The following is a 24,744-nucleotide window of genomic DNA, read 5'->3' on the forward strand; positions in this document are numbered from 1 at the left end:
ACGATTTCTTTCTGTATCAAAATTTGAATTTAACAGTTTCTGTGAGGGATAGCATTGAAAAAAAAAGCACTGTTAGGCTGCTTTTGTGGAAAAAATGTATCTATTCTCTAGTTCTGTTCATCTGTTCTGAAAACCTTTAAGGTGTCTGTGTTCTGCTGCAGGGGCAGGAGAGGGGGACTATATGTATGCAAATATTATCTAGATATTTTCTATCTAATTGTGATTTCTTTATAGATTCACAAATATGTGAGGTGGAAGGACATTTTAACAGATGAATAAACTGTGGTGTTTCATAAAGGCTTTTAATTCAGTTCTAAAGGTAATTGCCTTTGGTACTAAAAGGGTGGTGGGAGGGGATAGGAATTAAAGGTTGGGAGGAAGTATCTGTTTGAGAAGATAGGAAAAGGGAATTTGAGAATTGATTGGTGCTAGTGTGCTGTAAGTGGGTGGATGTGGGTTTTTTTTTCCTTCTCTCTCCTTTTTTTTTGGCTACAGGAAGTGATTTGCAGTGTTCACAGCCTTTTGTTGAAAAGGGTCCTTCTCATTTGTGTGAGTCATGCTTTTGCTGTGAGCGAGTTGGCAGCTCTAAGCAGGACTGGGATCTCAGTCACAGAAAACTGTTACTTCACCCAACCTTAACAGGGAACCAAAAGAAATTTCTTTAAAATATACATTTTTTAGTTTTTCCTTATACTCTTTTCTTTTTTACCCTAAACTCTTTTTAACCCTCCGTGTCGTTATGAATTGCTTGCTATGTTAGTACAGGCATCTCCTGCATTGGCATCAGATTTGCCAGAACATATGCAGGAAAGCAGATAGAAGGGCATGCTTCAACGTACCAAGTATAACCGCTTCAGGAATGATTCTGTGACATCTGTTGATGATCTTATTCACAATTTGCCCATGAACAGCAAGGTCTCAGCAGTTTCTACAACTTCAGCTTCACCTTCATACCTGGTCTCACCAGAGCGTCTCCGCAAGAACCAAGAAGATGGACCCACCACCCTGTGTACCCTCCTTCATAAAGTGTCCCACTTGAAACTCTCTAGCACAGGCAGCCTTTTGGGTATCAAAAACCTCTCCTCTGCAGTAAAGGAGCTTGCTGTCTCCAAATTGCAGGGAAGCTCGAGTGCTTCTAGTTCAGCAGCAGGGGCTTCAGACAACACATGTAACCTTGTCTCTGCCACTTCGTGTTCTCAGCAGGACGTGAGCAAGATGAGTATGGGGAAAAAAGCATGGTCAGAGGAAATGCACCTGGGAAGTGAAGATTGGAATCAAAGTAGCAGTTTTGTCAATAAATCCTCCCGAGGATGGCTGCACTCAAGTGAGAAGATCCTGGGACCTGGTGTGACGTACATTGTGAAGGTTAGTCTGTCTTATTCCATTCTCTGTTTTTATCAGTGAAAAATTCTCTGCTGGTTTTGCTGACAGGCTAGTCAGGCTGAAAAGATCTCTATTTTTTTTTTTTTTTTTTTTTTGGTGCATAATACATGAAATGTAAATGCAGGAAGGAAGGGTTGGGAAGCTGTGTTAATTTGTTACATTAAAGCAAACCTGCAAATATTGTTCTACAGCTGTATAAAAATCTTGTTCTTAAGCTAAAAGCTGATTTGATGTGGGTTTTGTAGCCTTCTTCTGAATTTAGGTTTTTAGTGTTATCTAGCATACTGTATATATCTTGGATACGTAGGCTTTCAATATGTCTGGTGCAATATACCGGAGGAAAGAAAGACTCCTTGATGTGAGAACTGTTAATCATGCATGAATTTTTCAGTTTTAAAAACCTCTAAGGGCAAGTGTTTTTTAAAGTGAAATGATATTTGAAATCTTAGAGCAGTAAGGCAGAGAGCACAGTTCTTATTCTGTTTCACAATTAGAAATAACATTGTGGGTAGAGCAGGAAAATGCAGCTTGTTTTACATAATGAGCATTCAACCACCTTAAATGTTATTGCTCTTTTCAGTTCATTGATACAGCATGTCAGGAGCAGAGGACCTTAAGTTTACAGGATAAACTTAATGTTTCCATATGCTTTGAAAATATTTTGAAACCACCTGTTAAAGCAGAGCCTTCAAGATAAGTGTATGTGCAATGTTTTTTGTGGTTAGGTAAGAGTCTGGTAGCACCTTTCAGCATAGTGTGCAGGAAGTGTAAAAATAACATTATTGTCCAGAATTCATTCTTTGGTTGCCATAATTCATTAGGGAATAAGCTTTTGTATATTAAGTATTAAAACTCTTTTGCAGCAGGCTATTAATATTACAGGTCTATTTTTAGTGTCGTCTTATTTTTGGTGGAAGAGTCACAGGTGACTTTATTTCAGGATGCTTTAAAACTGAGTGGCACCCTTGTTACTTAACTCTCACTGCTTTTTCTCAAGTCTCATTATCAAAAGCAGAGTGCATATTTAGCTGTTGGGGACTAGGAAGCAGTTTTCATTTCTTTGTGTTAGTGGTGATAATAGATTTAGCAGGTGGTGGTAGATTGAGTAAGCTGGCCAATTCAGAGCACTATTGAAATTGTACTGTCTTTTTTTACTACTGTGAAATTTACTGGAACTACAAAGCAGTCAGTGCTACCTTTCAAGCCACAAACTGCTGCTCTGTTACTCTTCAAGAAGTGTCTCAATAAAAATAACCCACTGATGCTAGACATAGTGGTGTTGAGACTGGTGTTCTCTTGCACAGAAATACTCTGGTTAACAGAAGGCCATTTACCATTTTCACATTTTAGCTCAGGGGACTCAACCATTTTACTTTTTATTTTGCTTAGGATAGTATAAGCCCAATAATGACTGTGGGAATACACTGCTGCTGTTAGTTTTACCTGAAGTTATCACTATGGATCAGAACAAACACAGCATTCAATTTCTTAATCCTTTCAGTAGTTGACCTACTATATGCTAGAGGAAGCTGATATCTTGGAATTGAAAAGAGAATTAAAGTGATATAGAAGTGGACTAACATTTGCAGTTAGTAATTTACCCATACCTAACAGAGATATTAGAACAAATACTTAATTAGTGCAGTTGATGTTTGGTACATGAAAGTGTATTTATACACACTGTATATATCAGAATTTTCTAAATCAACCCAACAACTTACTTTTAGGTGTTTGTTAGTAGTTTGTTAGTCATTAAAATGTATGGAATCTAGTTTACTGTTTCTACTAAAGAAATAGGACAATTACTTTAATTTCGTGGTTTCTGACATAAGAATCACAGAACACTGCTCTAAATGTAAAAACAAAGATTTAAAGGAAATACCAAAATAAGTGGTTAATAAATGAATGAAAATAAACTGGTCCTGATTAGTTCCTAATTTGCTTGCTTATTAACCATCTCAGTTCTCCTTGGCAACTGCAGCATTCATATGGGTAAGAATAGAAGTACAGTTCCTAAATCCTTAAACATTGTTTGCTACCAAGGCTTTTATCCAATCAGACCATCAAATCAATACACAGATAATGTATACTGAGGGGAAACATTCCTTGGGTACCTCATGGCTATACTGACTATCTGGGGGACTCATACCATGTTTAATTAGTACCATATGCCTTTTAGAAAATTTCATATGCCATTTCTTAAATGAGGAAAAAAATCAGATTTGTTGCTAACCAGCAAAGCTTTTTTTTTTTTTTGTGCAAATGTGCATTTGGTTACAATTTTCTCATTAATCCACATTTAAAACAGAAATTTAGTCATGGTACATGGTTAATTGTAACTACTGGGCAGGCTGATAGCTCACATTGAAATCTTCTGAAGTAAGAGACACAAAGTTCCAAAATTCCTATGTGCAATGTATGAAAAATCTGAAACTTCACTGCTTTTCCTATATTTTCATATATTACTCATTTTTAAGATGGGCAGTGTAATTCTAATGCTTAAAAGGGGTGTAGGTTTATGGTTAACTGTAGCTATATTCTGATCTCCGTGATCTGCTGCAATGGAATTGTTTTCCTTTCACATAAAAGTGCTGGCACTTTCTACATTTTTTCCTCTCCTCACAGTGAATTTCTTGTTGCATTTTTATATATTATAACAAAAATTTTCACAAAAACAACCCTAAAAAATTTTCCTAACACATTAGACAATGACCATAATCATATTGGGGACATAAAGTAGTCAGGTACTGACATCTCACTTAGCACTACTGCTGGACTGTTTAACAAATAATGAATTAATTTAAAAAAAAAAAAAGAAAAAAAAAAATATGTTTGCTGTGCTGGAAATCCTTAAAGAGTTCAGTGGTTTCCCTATAGCGGGACTTATTACTACAGGGGGAGATTATAAAAGTTCATGTAAGAAAAACAAAGGTATAGAATAAAAAAGTGTAAAAAACCTGAATAATGTAACAACAGTTAAATGTTTCAATGTAATCTGTTGTCTCCAATGATAAATATCTACTGATGAGTACAACTGGGTAATATAATAGACATTTTGGAGTTTGTTTTATTTAAATAAGAGTACAACAGTCTAGAGGCAAATGCATTTCTGTCTTCAGATAACTCATGGCTGGATTTTGTAACAAGTGTCAATGAGTTTAAAATGCTGTTGTTCAGCAGTTCAAAAGCAAATAAAAAATACTGTATAATTTTATATAACTATATGAAGTGTATCTGGAAAAGCCAGTAAGGTCTAAAGCCAACACAGTAGTATAGAACAGACCTAGGTAAATCTAGTGTTAAAAACCAGATAGAAATACAGTATCTGAGAGAGAAAGGAAGGAAGAACTATTTCATCCAAAAGAATCACTGCAAGTCAGGCAAATAATATTTCAATAAAAAGGACATTAAATTATTATTATTATTATTATTATTATTATTATTATTATTATTATTATTATTATTATTATTATTATTATTATTATTATTATTGCAAAGTATTCAAAGAATAGAGTTCTAACTGGAATTATTTCTTTAACATTTTAACACTTCCATTTCTTTTGAGGGAAAAACAGCAGTTTGTGTGTGATGTGGAAAACAGACATCATTGAGAAGCTGTTCAAACACATCACCAAGTAAAGGCTTCAGTTCTGCAAACATTCCTGCATGACACTGTTTACGGGAGTATTCTCATTGAAATAATTGAGGCTACCTTTGTACACTGGAAGTTAAGTGTGTGCTTAGGGATGAACTGAATTGCTGTGTGTCTTTAGTGGCTAACCCAGACTGCAAAGCATAGCCTTAAATGGAGCTAACAAAGTGGAAACTGCATCATATGTCACCTTCCCCTAGAAGACTTCAGGGCTCTTTGGAAGAATGTTTCTCTCTTTTTTTTTTTCTTTTTTTTTTTTCTTTCTGTTTTAGCCAGAATTGATTTGCTCTCACTAAAAAAATAATATAAATAACATTACAGCAAAGCTTTATCTTTTTTTTTTATTATTAAATTTACATTCTTTATAGAAAAAAAAATGTGTGCAAGTTTGTTGAGGTTTCTTTTAATCAGATTTAATTTCAACTTTTGTCAGCCAAATTGAGGTAGTGCTGTTGGTTAATCACTGATCATTTGGCATGGCCTGACTAAAATCTTACTAAGTAGGATTTTATACTTATAATTCTAATAAAAAAACCACAGTCCCAGAGTATCCTGTTTGTAATTAGGTTTACATGTTTAAGAAATGTGTTGTGTGTTTCAGTCATATGGTAATCATAGGGTAGAATACAGACTTTTTACTTCAGAGTCTGCTACCTTCAACCGAGGTACACAAACAGTGTTAACAAAGACTAATGAAACTAGCTTATCACTATGTGTTTTAAAGCTGCATGCATGCAGATTAGGGGAGAGAGAAGTAGGTGGCAAAGACAGCATTGGTTTAAGTAAATAATCCCTCCTATTGTACCATATTCCTGAGAGATTAGTTAGTATCCTTTCCATTTTCCCTCACTGCTATTTGGACTATGAAAGAATGATACTGATGCCTGTTGCTCTCTTGAAAACCTTTCTTTTGATCTTCATGGACCTGAACTCTGTGGGTCTGTTACACAGCCTAATAATAGGAAAAGAGCATTTCTCACAGTAATTAGATCAGATTCTAGGAGCAGAAATCATACCATAGAGTCTTTAATTATAATAATATTCTAATTACATGAATCAAGTACTATTACTGTACATTTGTACATGTTCTGTAGAAAGCAAAGCATGTATTGATTTCAGAGTTGAAGGATTCAGCTGTCAACATGAATGTCTGTTCTCCAGTACATTTGGAGTGTTTGCATGGAGTTTTTTTGTTTAAAGAAAAAATTATACTCTTGCAAGTTATTTATCCTGTTAGTTATGTATGTCCTACAGTTTTAAAATCCCTAGATGAATTTAGCTGGTCAGTGTAGGAGGTAAAATTGCATTCAGGCAGAATTCCTTCTCTGATTTTCCTTGAAATTTGGATTGTTGGTTTCTTTTTCTGTCTTCCAGCAATGTTTACAGTAAATATATTATGTGCCCAATGTAAATATCTGCTACTACAAAGACAAAGACTCACGAATGAATCAAGATCTTTGGGGAAAACTCATGCCCTTCTGTGCTGCTGGAGACAAGGCTCTCCTTTGTCCAGTGACAGGGTGTTTTTCTCCCCTAGCCAAAGGGAAATCTTGTCTCCACTAACACAGCAGCTATACCTGTGCTGCAGCCTGGCTTCATTTTACAGCTGAAGGTTCAAGTGAATGCACAAAGTATCAATATTAAATTTTCTTGTTTACAATGAGAAAAAGCTTGAGTCTGTTTTGGTGTAGTGTCCGAGACAACCAGCCTTCCCAGATACTAATGCTGTTTCAAGGTGAGTTACTCCCCCATGCAATGAAACAAATTTCATAGAGGAAGAGGGGTCAGTATTGCTTCTCTGCAATCCTACATATTCACAGAATATTAATTTCATTTGATCCCATATATTTATGACAAAATGTAATGCAGCTCTACCTTTGTCACCTGCAGGCAGGTCTGAGGCAGAGCCTGTCCCTTTGAGTTGTGATGGGAGTAATGATGGGGACTCAGTGCAAGCACATTTCCAGTCATCCCAGTCATCCCTTGTTTTCTGAAGGGATTAGGCACAATTCAGTAAGGGTAATCTAGAATGTTTATTTAATAAGTTAGATATTTCCCTTGGTTTTTCAGATAAATTTTCATAGGGCCAGGTGAGATTTCAGTCCCAAAACACTGAATCAGACGGTCCAAATCACAGCTAGAAGTTCAAATACTAAAAAAAGCATGTCTGAAATTAGACAGAAATGGCAACAAAAGCCATAAAAATTAAAATTAGACATGGCATAGGGTGACACAAAGAAAGAAATGAGAAATGTGAGGTAGACAGAAAAAGTTGTCTAGCTGTCTTTTTTTTTTTTTTTTTTTTTTAACAGCATCATCACATTGGATTTACTGATAACAGGCATTCTTAATCTTTTTTTTTTTTTTTTTAAATTTTATTTTTTATTTTTTATTTTTATTTCAGAATAAATCCTGAAGTTAGAGATACAAATTGAACAAATACTTTAAGAAACAAGGACAAGACCAAAAGAGAGCTATTTTATCTTAAGATGTTGTCAAAACTTGCTCAGCACCATTTCCAACCTTTGGATATGTTGTTTTACTAAGATGCCTTTATTTTCATTTTTGTCTCTTGCTAATTTAGGAATTACACAAGGGAGATAATGTCTCATGGGACAACAATATCTTTCCTGACTGACATTTGACACTGCTTACCTATGATAAAGTAATTATAAGAAACAGAATTGTCTCTTTTTTTATAGACAAACTGTTTTCATGAACTACAGGACATTTTAAAACATCTGTAACGTCCCAAACAGTTGGAATATTTCAGAAACACTACCTCTTTCACCAAATACAGTGGTCATATTTTGTCACCACATGTTGAATGCAGATTCCATAGTGTTACTCACTTTTACTAACTTTTTTTTTGTAAATTAATTGTGTAGAAAAACTACGCAGCAAGCAGTAAGTAACTGGAAACATATTATGAACTCTCTCTTACAATGTATTTATTTCTGCCAAGGAAGGAAAAGATGGAGAAGATGGAAAGGCTGGGCTGCTTGGTATAGGGCACAAGCTGGAAGCTGCAGGTGCCAGTTCTGAGCTGACCCTGGCCTTGGGAGTTTTGGGAGTGGTAGTAAAAAGGAGTCTCTGGTGAGCCTGCTTGGGGCCATTGAGGGCCTGGTAGTAGTCCCAGCATCCCAGTGCTGCTCTGCCTCTTCATATCCTTTGTGCTGCAACGAAACCTTCCAGAGAGTTTTTATTATTTAAATCCAGCCTTGGAAATCTCTCCCCTTATGCCTTTTTACAGTGGAAGTCATCTTTTGGGAATTCTTACTGAGAACACAAGAAACTATATATTTAGCATAGGAGAGTTAAATATTGATAAATACTCAGAAAAAAGATCTAGTTTAGTTGCTGAACTCTTTTGATGAAGACCAGAGGTATATATGGCATTCATATAAAAAAGTGCTCCCTCTCCTTCCGTGCATGTTTTGGATTTTCAGTTTTAGCAGTGACAGGTCCTTCCTACATCACACTTCCAAATGCACAGTTTAGAAAGCAGAATAGCATATGCATTTCAGATACTTATCATCGTTTGTTTTTGGCATAGTGGAAAAGCACCTGTTAGATCTTCCGTCTTCTGAGTCTGTGCTTTAATGATACTCCTCATCAAGAAGTTCTACTTGCTAATGACTTTCTCTAATGACTGAGGAAGAACAAGTTCTTTAATAGCTAGATATATTTACAGTGTCCACATTTACAGTTTCAAATGTCTAATTATGATTTCCAACTATTGAAGCATATTGTTTTGGCTGCAGAAGCTTTTGTGTGTTTGTGTTAAAGGAATTCTGATGCAGAACATAAGCTGCTGGAACTAATCTGCATGTTGCTTTAAAGGGAAGTATATCTTAGTGGATATTCAAGGTAGCAGCAAAACAGTCTGGAAAGTGCTCACTGAATTAAAGTATGCAGCTGTGAAAATGAAGCAATTCATCTGTGCTACTGCAGTGCATACTCTAAGTGGTTCATACTAGAATAATTGCATTCACTGTTATTATATTTTTTTTAAAATTAAACCTAAAAAGTATAGAACTATAACTTGTGGGGTTTTTTCCTCAAATGTAGCTTTATTTAAGGGAAATTTTTATTGGCCCATACAAAATATTACAAAAAAATATCGAACATGTTTGCCTTTAAAATAATAGAATAAATCACTGTTCAGGTGAGCTTCTGATTCTAACATTCCTGAGGGCTTGCGTGCAAGAATATTTATCTGTAAGATAAGAACATAAGAAATAGTATTCATTACCAATTGGGTTTTTTTTGGAAGTCTTGTGAAGTCTCTGTTCATTTAGCAACTCTACTAGATAAATATTTTTGGGCATGATGTGGGAAATCTTGTTTCATCCACCTGCAAGTAAAAAGTAAGAAAATTGTTTTATTTGAAGATGTTTTGTTTTCAACCCCATTTGAGATGGAAATTAGAAAATTGTCAAAAGGAAAACCTGATTCTCAGTTATATCTTTCCTCTCTCTAGCAAGAAATGAGACCTCAGAGCTGACTTAAGAAATTGCTTTTTGAGATAAGATAAAGTATTTTCTTCTCCTAGCTGAATCTTTTGCCTTTTTTAAGAATTTCTGAGTCCTTACTGTGGAGCTGATTGTGAGACACTGCCAGAAAGCTTTCACAGGGTAAGACAATTCATAGAAAAGGTTGGCTATCATTTGCCACTTAAGAATTGTTAGACTGAATATATTGGGATGTAATCTATTTTTGCTACAGAAACAAGTTAGTGTAAAAGAAGAAATACGAAGGTGTTGTCCAGAGTTGGAGGTATTCTTGGGAGAACTGTGTTCTCTCATCCATTGCTACAGAAGCAAACCACCTGTTTTCAAGAGGAATGAAATTGATAGTCATATCCATCATCATTTCTACTAGTATGAAAGCTCTGTTGGTTTACTTGTCTCATGGAGGATTTTGTGATGATAAATTTACATTGGGTGGTTGAGGCTTATCTGTAGTTGAACCCCAAAGAAGGTTTTCTGTTCCTTTTCAACTCAATCAATCCTTACTTAGAGTTGTCCGTCTGGATTGGAATATGCATTGTTTAAGGAGAAAAAAAACCTTTGGGGGAAATATTGATTCACTGTAAAGCTCTGTACATGATTACTTACTAGTATAAAAATTACCAGCTGCAAAAGTATGCAAGCACGGAAGAAAGCCTTTCTGGTTTTCATGGCAGCATATGTTTATGACACATTTTTGGTGCTGGCTTCTGATAGTGTCTAAATATAGGGCTTTTTCCTCATTCAGAACAAGGCTGCCAGTGTTTCTTTCATGCAGAATTGCTGCTTCCACCACCAGGTATGCTGTTCTGCATATAGCAGGAAAGCACAGGGCAGAGGAGCAAACTTGGGGCTTTGGCATATTCTGATAGGACATAGTCATTAGGTGGCCCCAGATGTCTGAAGATACATCTTGCCCCAAGGGGAGGGAAGGGCAGGAGGCTATAGCATGGCTGGGAGAGCATGTTAGCTAAGCACCCATGTTAGGCAAGATTTTAATATCGTCTTATGTGATAGTTAAGAAGATGATTTAAAGGCAAATATATTTCTATTCCAAACGATTCAAACTTTTCAGAGGACTGAAATCTCTAGCAGCCTATTTAAAACTCTATGACTACTGCTTATACAAATTTATTTCTCTCTGAATATCTAGTCTTGGTTCTGCCCACAGCTTTTTCTAATATTATAACTTACTCTACATTAGAAATGTCACAGAACAAATTTTCCATTCCATTCTTCTGCTGAAAGTGGCTAGGTAAACTAGCATAAATCTGAATGGTTTTGTGCATGCAGGACTTCCTTTTAACTACACTGCTATCCAGCTGATGGTAGCGAGCATTTTCAAAGGCTATCTCTTCTGCTCATCAAATGCTTTGTATTTTCAAAAACACCTGAAGTGAGAGGATGTCCTGCAGACTTCTGTGATGCCAGAGTTTGGATGAAATATTTGCCAGGATAATGGGAGGGCAATGGTTCTTCACCTACCAGGAAAGGGTTTCCCTGATGTTTGACAACACCCTCTTAGCAATGGACAGTTCTTAAGGTAAAAAAGAAAACAAACAAAGAAGAAAAACCCCACAAAACAAAGAAGCAAAGCCCCACAAAACAATAAACAAACAAAAAAACTTCACAAAAACAAAGAAAAAAGGTGTTTGCACATTGAGTGCAGGTCTTGCTAACCATTGAGTCCAGAAAGATTTACCGGATTCCCAGATCTATGTCACAATTGGGAAGTTGAGCCATATGCTTGGGTTAATGACTAGTGTGATATTATAAGGGGCTTTTACGTATACCTTTTTTTCCAGTATGAATGGAGTACCTCTATATTTAAAATATTTCACATGTTAATTCAATCAAATAATATAAATAAAATTAATACAACTACACTATGGTTTCCATAGGAAGTAAAGAAGCAAATATATATTTTGATAAGCTATCTTGTTTGTACCCATGTCCTGCTGATTAGCCGAGTTAAGTAATTTTGTGGTGCATGTCTCAGTCAAACTAGTAAGGTATTCAGGGTCATAAATATTCTTCTAAAGCACAATTTAAAAACTAGGAAGCATTGTGGCACTTACTATTTTTCCTTAACTTAGATAATTTTATTAAAGAGAACACGTTCTGATTACAGCTCCTTCTTAGACTTAGAGTTTTTAAACATTTTTTAAAAAATTTGAATTTTCTTCTGTGGGTGTTTTTTTTCCCCTGCTTCAGTGGTTTAGAATGTGGGTATTGTAAACTCAGTTAAGCTGGGAATTTCATGTAATATGATATCAAAGGGATTGAAGGATTGAATTTCATATTAATTTGCTGAAGACAAAAATTAATTTTCTAAAATATTTGTCAATCTCGCATTCTCTGGCTGTGGCTTGGGCTGCTTTCAGCTCGGGATACTTTTGTGTTGGTTTTTCTCTTTTTTTTTTTCCTCTTTTCCTTTTCACACATTAATATTGTTATTAAAAATCCCAATTGTATCCACAGTTACATGTGGACAAATTTGCTATCTTGAAAACAAATCCTGGTCTGTTACTATTTTTGTATTATGGCCTGCTTGTTAGTGGGCATCTGGATTTGAATCTTAATATGATTTAGGATAGATAGAAAACCTGAAAGTAATTTTTCAGTATTGTGGAACACTGTGGAACTCCCCGTGCACCTTTCAGAAGCTCCTTTAGCTGTTCATGGTGATACCTGAAATTGGAAGGAATTGTCATTTTGATGTATTGCACTAGTAGCAATAGAATCTGAAATAAAAGCTCTTATTTTTAAATAAGGGAGTTCTCAACCATAGTTAACCAGCACTAGTCAATTCATACTAACTATGCATTTACTTCCATGGCATAATGTAATTCTGGACTAGCTCTTTGGCAAATGAGAGTAAAATGTAAAACAATAAAACCCTCAAAATGAAGCAAGAAAATTCCCCCCATCCCTTAAAAAAAACAACAAAAAAGAAAATGTAGGCGTATGAGTTGAGATACACATGAGAACCAGATGTGGCAAGTAAAAAGATACTCACTTTTTCACTTTTGCACATGCCAAGTAAAAGCACAGCCTAAGCCCGTGGGTGAGAAAATTGCAGTGAATTGCACAGCTTATTTTATTTCTATTTTTGAAACTTAGATCTCCATACAACACCCAGAACCCCAGGAATAAGAATCTAATTTTTGAGCCCCCAGGCTATTATCTGCAGCTGTGCAATGTTAGAGCATACTTTGGATACATCAATATTTGAAGGCACAGGCTAATTTTTGTCTAACAGTACAAGTGTGTGTCTGTTTGCTGATGTAACCATGTTATCTCTCACATGACTTGTACAAGGCAGGTACAAGCTGTAAAGTAGTGAACCACTCAGATCTGATGAGGGTCATCTGGTTACACAGATTAAAACCAGTAAATCTCAATTTACTAAGAATACTCATGCAGTTTTGATGAGCTAATGATACTCCAGTAGTTTGAATTCAGAGGTTAGGAGTCCTTATTTTGTTGGAGAGTAGGTGATGGGTAGATATGCTATGCACAAGGCAGACACTCATCTGCTAGACATGTATGTAGGTTGGACTGCTTCAGTGCTGTATGGAGCATACATCCTGGTGAAATAGTAGAATAAGTCTTGCTATGTTTTTGTAGAAGTATTTCTTGCTGCTGTTACTGCCAGCTTCTCGGTCCAGCAATGGAGAATTTCTTCTAATAACTTGGTATTTTGAAGAGCTTGTTAGGAAGCACCAAAGCTTCTCTGACAGTGACTACTCTCTTTTCTTTCTTTTTTTCTCTCTTGGCTCCAAGTACACAAATGCACTCAGCCAGTGTTCATGTCTGTTTCTGAGAAGTGTTGAGAGATCTCAATATTCTCTCTTACACAGGCTTCAGTAGAAAGTGCTGAACAGGAATTTTCAGTCATGAAGAAGACAGGTACTTTAGGGAGTACAGAACAAATCTTCGCATACAGGACAAACCAGAAATCTGAGACATATCCCTTACACTAACCTGTCAAAACTGTAACTAATAAGGATGTTGGAACCACATGGAATAGGAGCTACATGGTCCCACCTGTATGTGGCACTCTGCTTCCTGCAAGGTACTGTTTAGCATGCAAAGTACAAGTTATGAATTTAAAACCTCTGAATGGGAAGGTATTCATTCATATGAGAGACTTTTTCCTTAGGACATAGTACCTTTCAGTGTACACAAGCTGGAAATTCATTCAAATATTAGAAAGTCAACAGAAGGCAGAATGTTATCTGAGAAAGCTTGGATCTGGTAGTCCCAAGTCCTCCTACTTCTAGGTGGGCTACATCTCGATATATTTGGTTCCTGAGCAATGAGAGGGAGGATGATAGCAGGAGCTCATAAATTTCACAGTGCACAGTAGCTGATTGGTTAGAATATACATTAAGTGCTGGGCGAAGAGGAGCTTTTTTTGGAAGTAGACTGTTTTATAACTATATTTTAAATGTTTCATGGAATGCCTAAAGCAAAAGATAGCATTTCTTTTTAATCAGGGTATTTATTTGTTGAAATAAATGAATAATTTATTTCCTTGCTATCTTGGTTGTATGTCTTCTTTCTGTGGATCCTTGTCAGGATGTACTTCAAATGGATATTTTTAGACAGCAGTGTTGGTCTTGGGGAATAATTGAAGCATAGCAGTAGGTGAGTTATATGTCCCTGTAGTTGGCCTTTGGACCTTTTGAATGTCAGTTTTTTACAGTAATTTCGTTACTTGAAAACATGCTGTGGTGATTAAGTGTTCACATCTTTTATCCCAGCAAATCAGTTGCCATCTTTGCATTGATCAGTCAGGAATACTGCAAGCCTTACTATGTTGTGTTCAGCTGTCTCCATGATATACATAAAACAAGTACAGGGTAATTTTTCCATCTGACCTTCCTTCAGTCTGATCTTGTCTCTATTTTTGTTAATGCAGATCAGGTAGTATGACTCAAAGGAGTCTGAATGCACGTCTTCTAAGTATGTTTATGGGTTTTTGTCTACTTATTCGTCTGTTTACTTTGACAGTGGCTTGTGTGCACATGTTTTTGTGTATTTATTTGCACGCCTGCATGTACTTGTCAAAACACCTTCCAGAGTTTGCTTCCAAAATGGCGGACCTGGTTCTCAAACTCATGCAATTACTTTGCTTTAAAAGACTTGTGGCAAATATAGGTAAGTGAAGGAACAAGTGCAATCCAAGAGTGTTTTTGGGGTATTGAGAGGTCTAAAACTAACAAGTTGATGGAATAATGAAATTTCTTTAACACAAAATCATAGGGATACCTTTGAAAAGTCATACCATTTGCAACATATTTAATTACAAAAGCATCTCATATGACATAAATAAAGGGCAAAATTAATCTATGAAAACATCGTAGACTAAAACAAAATGACACAGAAAGAAAACAGGAAAATATTGATCATTGCTGTTTACTGGCAGAAGTTAAATGATGTCAGCTGATTATCTCAAGTGATGCTTAAGAATTTAATCTCCAAGAAAATGAAATCACCATCTGAGATAATTAAAAATATAGTTAATGGCTTAACTTCCTTCATCAGAGCATGAAAATGTAATTGTATGTGTTTTAGGTACTCAGGCAGAACATATGTAAAAAAAAAAAAAATTATTTGTAGTAAGATACAGGGATTACACTGATAGATGACAGTTTGAGAGTATGATCTTTAGCTTGAAAGCTCCATGTGCCTGGATCTCTTTAGACAAGACACTTTACACGAATATTTAATAAACTTTCAAAAAACATAGATTTGCTGATTTCTGAAATATTCTACAAGATGGATCTTAAGATAACCCTTCTCAGAAACTATGTGCTATAATAATGCAAGCTCAATTTAATGCATAAGAGTCAGTTGATGTTGTAGCTAGTTTTATACACTGTTGTGATGACTCCACAGCATTTGATAGAAATAAATTAAATAATAGTGGATATGTGAAAACAAACTAGATATTCCCTCAGCCTGTAAACATTTTATGGCATACATGTTTCTATGGAAAATCTTTGCTGAAATTCTAGTTATTATGGTTAGTGATATAGTCATTCTCTACTTAAAATATTATTTTTTCAGCAAACATAAAATTCCCAAACAGGCAAAAATTGTGGCCTCACTTTTTAAAAAATCGGTCCTTTTAAAGTGATGCAAGCACTTTTAAAGTGGTGCAATTTTTTGCACCAGTTTCATCTCAAATAGATTGTATTGTGCTGCAAAGATAGAAAAAACTGATATAAAAGCACAGTGCTAGAATAGCATCATGATCATTATTGACAGGCTCAGGGTATAAAGACTTCTCCCCAGGTCCCCAGACTTTCAAAAGTCGAGTGTATGGTTGAATACTTAACCTACATGCCAAGATACTGCCTGAGTTATGCCAGTCATGAGGCAGTTTGTGCAAAGACACCACACAAATATCTGACAAGAGCTTTCGCTCCAGTAGACTTTAGCATAAGCAAGTTATGCCTACTTTTGGAAGCAAATCTAGAAGATTCGCCCGATTTTTTCACACAAGTGATAGATAATGTTGAATTTTAACATCTTTCATAATGATAGTCCGTTTTTTCCACAGAGATGCAGAGCAGAAATCTGGGTCAAAAAGTCTGGTCTTGTCTTAATATTAGCTAACCTTCATGTCATTCTTTTCTTGAATGACCCTGTTGAAGCCATTTCCCAGCATGAGTTATTAGTATATTGTATTACCATTTTCCACCTTTTTACTACTATAAAAAATGAAAATACTAAATCACATCTATCCCTGAGCTGTTTATTAAGAAATTTAGTTGCTGGTGTTCTTTTCATCTTTCCCTGTTATAAGATGCCTTTTTTGTTCTAATGAGACTTAGTTCTCTACCTTTTAAATAACTTCGTCCTATTTCTAAATTTCTTTTACCACACTTCCTTTCTCATTAAGATTGTTTTTTATTTTGATTGTATCTAAAGTGGATCAATTAAGATAGAAGAAAACTAAAAAAAGCACGTCAACACATTAGAAATTGAGTGTATTACAGTGACCAGGTTAAACATAAAATGATATGTTGAATGAAATGTGACAAATAAAACAAAATGTTTATGGAACAAATCTGTGACATAGAACAGCATAATCACAATAATCTGCTTTAGACATAGGATAAATCAAATGTAAAAATAAGAATTGTACATTGCCTTTTAATGGTTAGTTGCACTTTCTCCCAGAACTCAAGCCTAATTATAATACATTTTCCAACCGTTTCTTTTTCCTTACAGTACTTGGGCTGTATAGAAGTGTTACGGTCAATGAGATCTCTTGACTTCAGTACTAGAATGCAGGTTGCAAGGTAAGATTTTGTACAACTTTGTTTTTTAAAGTAATTTCTGAATTGTGTCCCCAGACCGAAGAGGCTGGAAAGATGGAAAATCACATGGTAAAGGATTTTTGGATACCATAAATCCACTTTTAAGTTTTGATTTTACATGTAAATCCCTTGCATGATATAAATACAGTTTCAAAAGGACTTAATGGCTATTTTCTCTGTGGATTTATGATATGCCCGGAGCTACCTTAGAAAATTTTAACCTCTTTGTTATGCCAAGTAAGGCACTTTTCTGGGTACCAATCTATGACAATTAAGACAGTGAGAATTAGAATATGCTTAAAATCTATGATCTCAAAATTAATCTAGGGAGCTGGTATGGAGCCCCATGCTTATGGGTCTTTATAATAATTTCTTACGAAGGTTGTCAGATTATAAACTATCTGTACGAAGGATATAAAGGAAAATATATCACCACAATGATACCAGAGACAAAGAAAGAGAGAATTATTTCTTTTTCAGACTGTATGTAAGAAACAATAACCTTGTATTAGGTTCTTATGACAGTTCCTTTAAATGTGTCATGGTATTTTTGTAAGAGCAATATATACGCACAACACTAGAGAAGTAAAAGTGTTCATGAATTATTTTTTTCTAATAGTTTCTGAGAACTATAGGAATGGTGTTTTGCAGGCATTTTCACTTGGAAAGCTGAGTTATTGATTTCAGAGGAATGTAGCACTGACATCATCTAGCAAATGGAGACCACTTTTTCAAATCCAGGAATTGAAATGATAAAGAAATCCTTTTCAAAGAAACACACATAAAATTATGTGACTGGATACAGTGGCTGAATTTCACCTCTTTGAGGCATCTTACGGTTGACAATAAATAAATCTGTCATAAGCCATATATCATACCATAAGCAGCTAAATATATATTTTATTAAATGAGAAAAATCACTTCTTTTTAGGCTTGGATGCTAATCATATGGTCTATATGTATTGACTTTGAGTTACACTTGCATACAACAGCTTTGAATTGGGCCATGTAAGGCCTCACAAAAAGTTAACCATTAATTTGTCAAGATACTGCACTGATGAGAGGCGCAGAAGCCAAAGGACAGGTAAATGACAGAATCCTGTTCTTCAAGCAATGTAGACTATAGAGGCATTTGATAATTTTACTACTGTACTTTTAAAAATGTATCATGTACATTTCTGATGTATTTCAGCACTGACCTTTGATAATTATTTAATTTCTAAGCAGGCTTTTCGTTCCAATGCAGGTGGTACATTTATGTCTACCACTTGGAAATTCAGTGATGCTGGCTTACGAAACAGTTGTGATAATTATTTGGTGTGTTTTCTATATCTGGAAGTTAATTCATCCTAATTTTTCTGCACAGTTTCCTTCACTATATGCCTTCGTTGTAATAGTGTTGTACTTTTCTTATTATCTAGCTTAAAGGCACTACTCTGACATGAATACATAAGCATATTTGGTGATCAGAAGCAATATGGTCTACACAAACAAAATAGCTTTGCCTTGTAGTTCCTCTAATAAAAAACCAAAAAGTTTATTAGCTTTTACTGTGAAACAAACTTGGAATTATATTTTCTTCTGTTGAAAAAAACACTACATGAAATCATTTTGTTATCCCACCTTCCTCTAATTATATCTAGAGCACAGAATTATTTTTTTTTCAAACAAGGAGCCATATCTTTCTGTTTTGTTTTTTATTTTGCATTTACAAGTTTCTGTTTATCATAAAACAATGCTAAGGATCAGGACCTAGAATATTAACGTTCCTTTCATTAATTCATCTGGCTCTAGAAAGCCCCTTGTCATGTCCTAGGTTTTCAGCACTCACATGCTTTGTTATGTAGTGTTTCACGTATAAACCTACTGTTTTAAGAAAGTATTATTAAGTAATTGCTAAAATTCACACATGCTAGTTAACTATTATTTTAGATCTTACTGCATGTATCATACCTTTTCGATCTGTTATTTTTTCAAGACCATTCAAAACCAGTCATAGAAGGCAGTGATCTGTCTTGGACTGGTATGACTCCTGGCATTATGCAGTATTTACTAAGTATGATTAAAAAACAGAGAAAATGAGTCAAGTTACTTGATTTAGTGTGGAAGCCTGGATGCATTTCTTCCTAATAAGTAAGCATGTATGTTTGAGACATACAAAGCACTTACTCCCTTTCTAGCACTGTATCACATGCCTATCCCTGCCTCCTTTCTTGACCTTACTTTTTCTCTGTGTTGCAGAGCTTAAACATAAGGAAGTCAGTTATTAGGAATCCTAAATTTTCCTTTTTTTCTGCCTTCAAGTTATTGTGTATCTCGCTTTATGTCTCTGTCAGCTTTGAGGATGAACAAATCCCCAAAGTAAAATAAGCAGCATCAACTCCTAGAAGAAAAAACTTGTGGGGCTTAGTAATGGGAGGGTAAGACATGTAGTCTCTTGCTCTGCTTGAAAACTCCTAGTATTATTTTAGACAAACTGTTAGTCCCAGTCACAGACAACTCTGTGATTAAATGAATTAGGTGCTTGAAAATGGCACTTAAATTATTGAGTGAGCACTTAGAAATTACTTAAAAATTGGACTGAGATTTCCACTTATCTGGTGAATTACAGATAAGAAATTCATGGGAAAAGGTTGTGTGGATTATTTGAATGGCTTTGAAAATCACAGCTGTTATAATGCATTAGGAAAGTATATACGTCAGTGTGTATGCATGGATGTATCTGACAAATTAAGAACTTTGGCTTCAATTTCAGGAGCTGCATCAAGGCCCCAGAGTAAATAGTTTATTCAGTAGTCTTTCCTTATTGCAGTCCTGTGAAATATCAACTTGTGCCGTCTAATGCTGTCTAACCTATCCTATCCTGTAATTTGTTTCTTTTGCCTTTTCACTTTTTGTACACTAATATGTTAAAACTTGCAGCAATGCATTTATCTGTATGTGAAAGCAGTGAGCAAACATTTTCACTTGGCATACTCTTCATCAGATCTTAACGTTGGTGGTGCCTTGCACTGGTATTACTGCCCTAATTTTGAGTTGGAGGAAAAATGAACAGTTATGTAAAATTTCTAAAAGTTTTTGCCTTTATCATTATACATTTGAAGTCTCAAGATTCTCTCACTACAGGGGAAATAGAAGAATTAGAGTAGTATTAATCAGTTGTATTATATTTATTCTTTCCTGTAATGAATGTAATGTCATGTGAATTCTTGAGCAAATAAGAGGATGCGCCAGACAACGGTCAGCAGTTACACATAATGATAAATCAAAACCAGCTGAAGCCACGTGTTGCATCTTTAATTACCCAGTGATAATTCTTGAAACACATATGAAGTCAAGATGACTTTCTTGGGCAGCAAGAGAAACAAAAGCATTTAATTTTCAACATAGTGGAGGAAGAGGAGGACTAGCAGACAAGACTACTGAGCTAACCACAGGTGGCAAGTGGTTAAAGTTCATCTGAAACCTACCATCATCGTCATAGAAAGGGGCCACTCTTAAGCTTCCGTGGCCTGGCCCTTTGTGCCTTCAGGCTTTTTGTAAAAAAAATAAGTAAAAAATCAGGTAAAATTCTTTTGCAACATGCGCAGTGTTTGCAGCTCATGTAATATGTTTGTATGCTTATCATTAAAGCTGTAGTAGAATAACGAGTCCTCACTTCTGTGTTTGTATGCATGAGTGATTTACTCATTGGTTTGAATTAGATGTTGCATGCACAGTTTGTTGTACATCTGAGTCTGCACTACAAGGATGCATGTTCACTGGCATTTAATTGAATGTCATCAGTTTAATGCATGCAGCATCATAAAGTCACACATCCCCATGCAAAGTAAAATATTGTGTTGCATGATGTTTTAATAGCAATAGGTCGGAGGACTGAAATACCTCATAGCTTCAGTGGACCCAAATCCAAACTCTGATCCCAATGCTCTACATTACCTCTATTGGGATGACCAGCTTGAAAAATATTCCTCTCCAAATCTGAGGACTGAACTTTATTAATAAAGTTATTGAGCCAAATCAATTTATGCCAATATTCCTGGAGGAGAGATGGTGGAAATCCAAATTTTAGAGTTGTATTTGAGTCCAATGCTAAACAATATGAAGCAGTTCAGTTGATGTTGTGTTTCACCTGTATCTGTGTTGTTTGCAGAAACTATGAGCAAGCATCACTGAAAAAAGGGGTGGAAGACATTGAAAAGCAAGAATGTGTCTCCTGTGATTTTTGAAGGCAGATAGGTAATCTATTATCTGCAGTGAATTCTGTATTCAGTGTCCTCCTTAACATGCTGTCTTGCTTAAAGGTGAGTGTGTTTTATCTCTGCCTTCTTCCATGTGAACTCTGGGTGTGGGGTGGCACTTAGGACATGGCAGAACATATTGAACATTTGCAGTTTCAGGAGGAGGTGGGCACAGTTACTTCAGAGTTAAAGCTGTGGGAAGCATGAGGTTCTGGCTGCAGCTTGGTTCACCAGGAAGCAGGATTCTGAAAAGTGGATGGAGGCATCCTTATAATTCATACAGCACACCTTTAAGTGGGGCAATGGCAGCTATAGTGCCTGATAGTTTGAAAATAATTTACATTTCCTAGTTAAGCTGTTATTAGCACAGAAATGGGGTAGGATAAATAGGTTTTTGTGTGCCTAAGGCAGGAATCTTTCCTTTTCAATGTAGTATTAGTGTGGAAATTGTTACCTAGTATTTGGAATAATTTTACTAATATATGGTAATGCAAAGCCAGAGAGCAATTAATTGAGCTCCCCCAGTCCATGTGTCTTTGTAAGAAAACAAAGAGCCTCTTGGAGGATGGAGAAGGGGGAAAGTTGGAAGCCAGATAGTCAGGGAAGCAGTTATGGATATCACTGTAGCCTGAATTTTCAGAAAGTTGGTGACTCCACATGGGTCTGCAGAAGCGGGACCTGAAGCAGAGTGGTCTTAACATGTTTTTAATACAAATTGCAGTACAAAGTTATCAACTGACAGAAACCTGGAAACCAAGACACTCTCAAGTTCTGCTAATAGCACCTAGCACCTTGATTACACAAAGAATTGATGGCATAAGGAATTTGTGTGTTGTTCACGACATGTCCAGCCACACCAGACAGTTAACACTGAACAGTCCTTCTTGGCACACACAGCCCAGATACCTGTAATATGTCATCTATCTTACACGGAGCTTTTGTAAGATACCTATCTTCAAAGTCCTGCTTTGGACATGAAGCCAGTTAGGCATTTGACAAAAATATTTCTTAAATTAAATGTTTTCACTCTACTTCTATAAATTTTCCTGTGTCTGCCTTTGAAATATTTGCTGATAATCTGCTCCTTGAGAGAAAATATTTTAGTAAATGACCTGTGTCTGGGCCCAGTTTGGAGATTACTATGATCCTGATTTAGCAACAGAAAACAGTTTTAATTTCTCTCTCCATTTCTCTGACCAGTACTACAATAAGTAGCTAGAGACCAGGCTGACTGGAAAAAAAGCCAGAAGGTCATAAAAGATGTTAAAGGATTGAGCTACTTAGTACATCTAAATATTAAAGTACATTTTTTAGATGTTTTTGGTGTCATTGATTATATTCTTGACAGTTGGAGGGTTGTCTATAACGAAGGTTTTGTAGCTGTACATTCAACACCAAGGTTTCATATACCCTTACTTTATGTTCATAAAAGCTGCATATGCATGCAGAGTTAAAAGATATATCTAAGGTGTGCCAGTAGGATATACAATTAATTTCTTAGAATAAGACCATTGCTCAGAACTATTGTATTGGAAGAAATCATCAAGATCAGGTAGATTTTTCTGTTACTGTTGAGTGAAACTGGGTTTTCTGAAGCTTACTTGCATGTTATGAAAGAAGGTACAAATTGTACAAATTGTCTACAAAGGTAATCTACAAATATCGAGAACAGCATTGAGCATACCAATGGATAAACCGTTTCTTTGCCGATAAAAGCAAAATAGTCCTTCAAACTGCACTGGTTTCTCTTAGGTTAATGGAAGGCTCACACTGAAGATTCAGGAGCATGAGAATAGCTATCATTAGATAGATTGCATTCTGCGTATCTAATGACATGTGGTATTCCATGCCTAGTAGTTGCCAAAGCCAACCACTTGAGTGTATAAAGTTTATTCAATAAACCAAAAATTAAATTGGCCAGCTTCCTTTCATTTTCTGCTTTTAGATTTTCTACATGCGAGTAAACTCCATTTGAAGAAACAGAATGGGGAGCTGACAAAAAGGAATAGAAGAGTTATCGTCTCCTTGCTCTACCAGTGACATTGGCTTGTGTGACACATCTGCTTGATGTCACCTTATTCTACAAAAGTTTTCTTCCAGGCTTCCCACCAAGACAGGCTTCACTTCAGTCAGGATGGTGACAAATGGCATCGCTTGGTCTCTGCACCAGTTTCTGTGGGGGTTTTCCCTCAGGGATGTTGCTGCATGGTACTCTGGATTCGTGGTAGTAGGTGTATCTTCGCCTCAGAGTTAGCCTCCCCTTCCTTTCCATACCTTTGATTTGTTCTCCTTAGCTACTTCTTCAGCCTTGCATCCTCCAGACATGGTCAATCTGTCTTCAAATACTGGTTTAGTCTTCAGAGGTTGGGAATGTTCCCTATGCTACTTCAGACAGCCCATGCTCATTTTGCCTGTTTTGCAAATGAACAAAAATATTTCAATTATTAAACAGACTTCTAAAAATGGAATTTTGGTCTCTGTTGTTTTGTTGTTTTTTTTAAATTTATTTTCTCATAAGCAAGTTGTTTTTACATTTGTTGCAGTCTTTGTTTCCCCTCAAAAAATACTGGTACAAGACTTGGTAATGATTAATACTGACAGGAACTTAATGCTGTTAAGAAATAACTGTGAACCTTCTGAACAGTTCTTCTATTTAGAAAGTTGGTCTTTTGATGTGTTATTTTCAACCTGTGAAGTCCTAAGCTTTTGAGATGGGGAGAAGTAAGCTAGGGTACTACAGGACACTAGAATATCTTAACAAGAGAGTATTGGTAGTTTTTAAATATTTTGATACAAAATATTTCAGACTAAAACATAATCACATTTTCTCATCTCATTTTTTGAGATGGTTTTACTTTTTCCAAATATGCTGAGAAAATTTGTGCTTTTTCTATGTGTATGTAATTTCCCTGAAATATGAGTTCCAGAATTCTGGGGTTTAATCAGTTAAATAATATTAATTAAGAACAGGAACAGCACAATCAGAAAAATAAAGAGTATTTTCATGTGATGATGTTTCATAGAGGAATACATTCGAGCTTCCTGAGTGGACTACTTTATATAACAGAATAAAATATCACTAAAGCTATGAACGATACCAGGGCATTAGCCTTTTTAATGGAACTAAATGGCAATGTAAAATGTCCTTTTTTCTGTCTCAAATGTCAAGCCACTTTAAAGCAGTATAGGTCAATCTCAGAAAATGAGTATTGGTGATTTTGTACTGAATACACTTGAATGCTGGAATTATATTCAAAATACACAACATGTTTTGTGCCAAGAAAATGACTCCTCAGTATGACCATCTGCAAAGTAGAAAATACTCCTGGGCAGATTTGGAACTCAGCATGTGGTCCCTACTGCAGACAGTAAAGTAACTAATTTTATAAGAGGTTGGCATAACTCTACACTGATTTTTATCTGAGTCTAGCTAATGAAGCAGGATGTGGCTGAGAAAGGTGTAGTGGGTGTCTGTGTCAAATAATTTTCTTATTAGAAAGGAAGCAAATTTAGTCACATCGAACTTTTCCAAATTGTGCAATTTTCAGTCATGCAGATGTATACAGAACTTTTTGGTTTTGCCTTCCTTAGTCAACTGTTTCCATGCACAGGTCAGGTGA

General features: G+C 35.7%; 1 protein-coding gene across 1 annotated transcript in view; it reads left to right on the forward strand.

Annotated features, from left to right (window-relative positions):
* The first annotated feature begins 825 nt into the window (after positions 1 to 825).
* The window catches only part of SHC3 (SHC adaptor protein 3), a 50,860-nt gene continuing 26,941 nt past the window's right edge, over positions 826 to 24,744 (forward strand). Inside the window, exons 1-2 of the mRNA XM_058828004.1 lie at positions 826 to 1,365; positions 16,795 to 16,865. Coding sequence (XP_058683987.1) covers positions 826 to 1,365; positions 16,795 to 16,865 — 611 coding nt within the window. The remainder of the gene's footprint in view (positions 1,366 to 16,794; positions 16,866 to 24,744) is intronic.

Source organism: Poecile atricapillus, chromosome Z (genome assembly GCF_030490865.1).
Source record: "Poecile atricapillus isolate bPoeAtr1 chromosome Z, bPoeAtr1.hap1, whole genome shotgun sequence".
Taxonomy (NCBI): Eukaryota; Metazoa; Chordata; class Aves; order Passeriformes; family Paridae; genus Poecile; species Poecile atricapillus.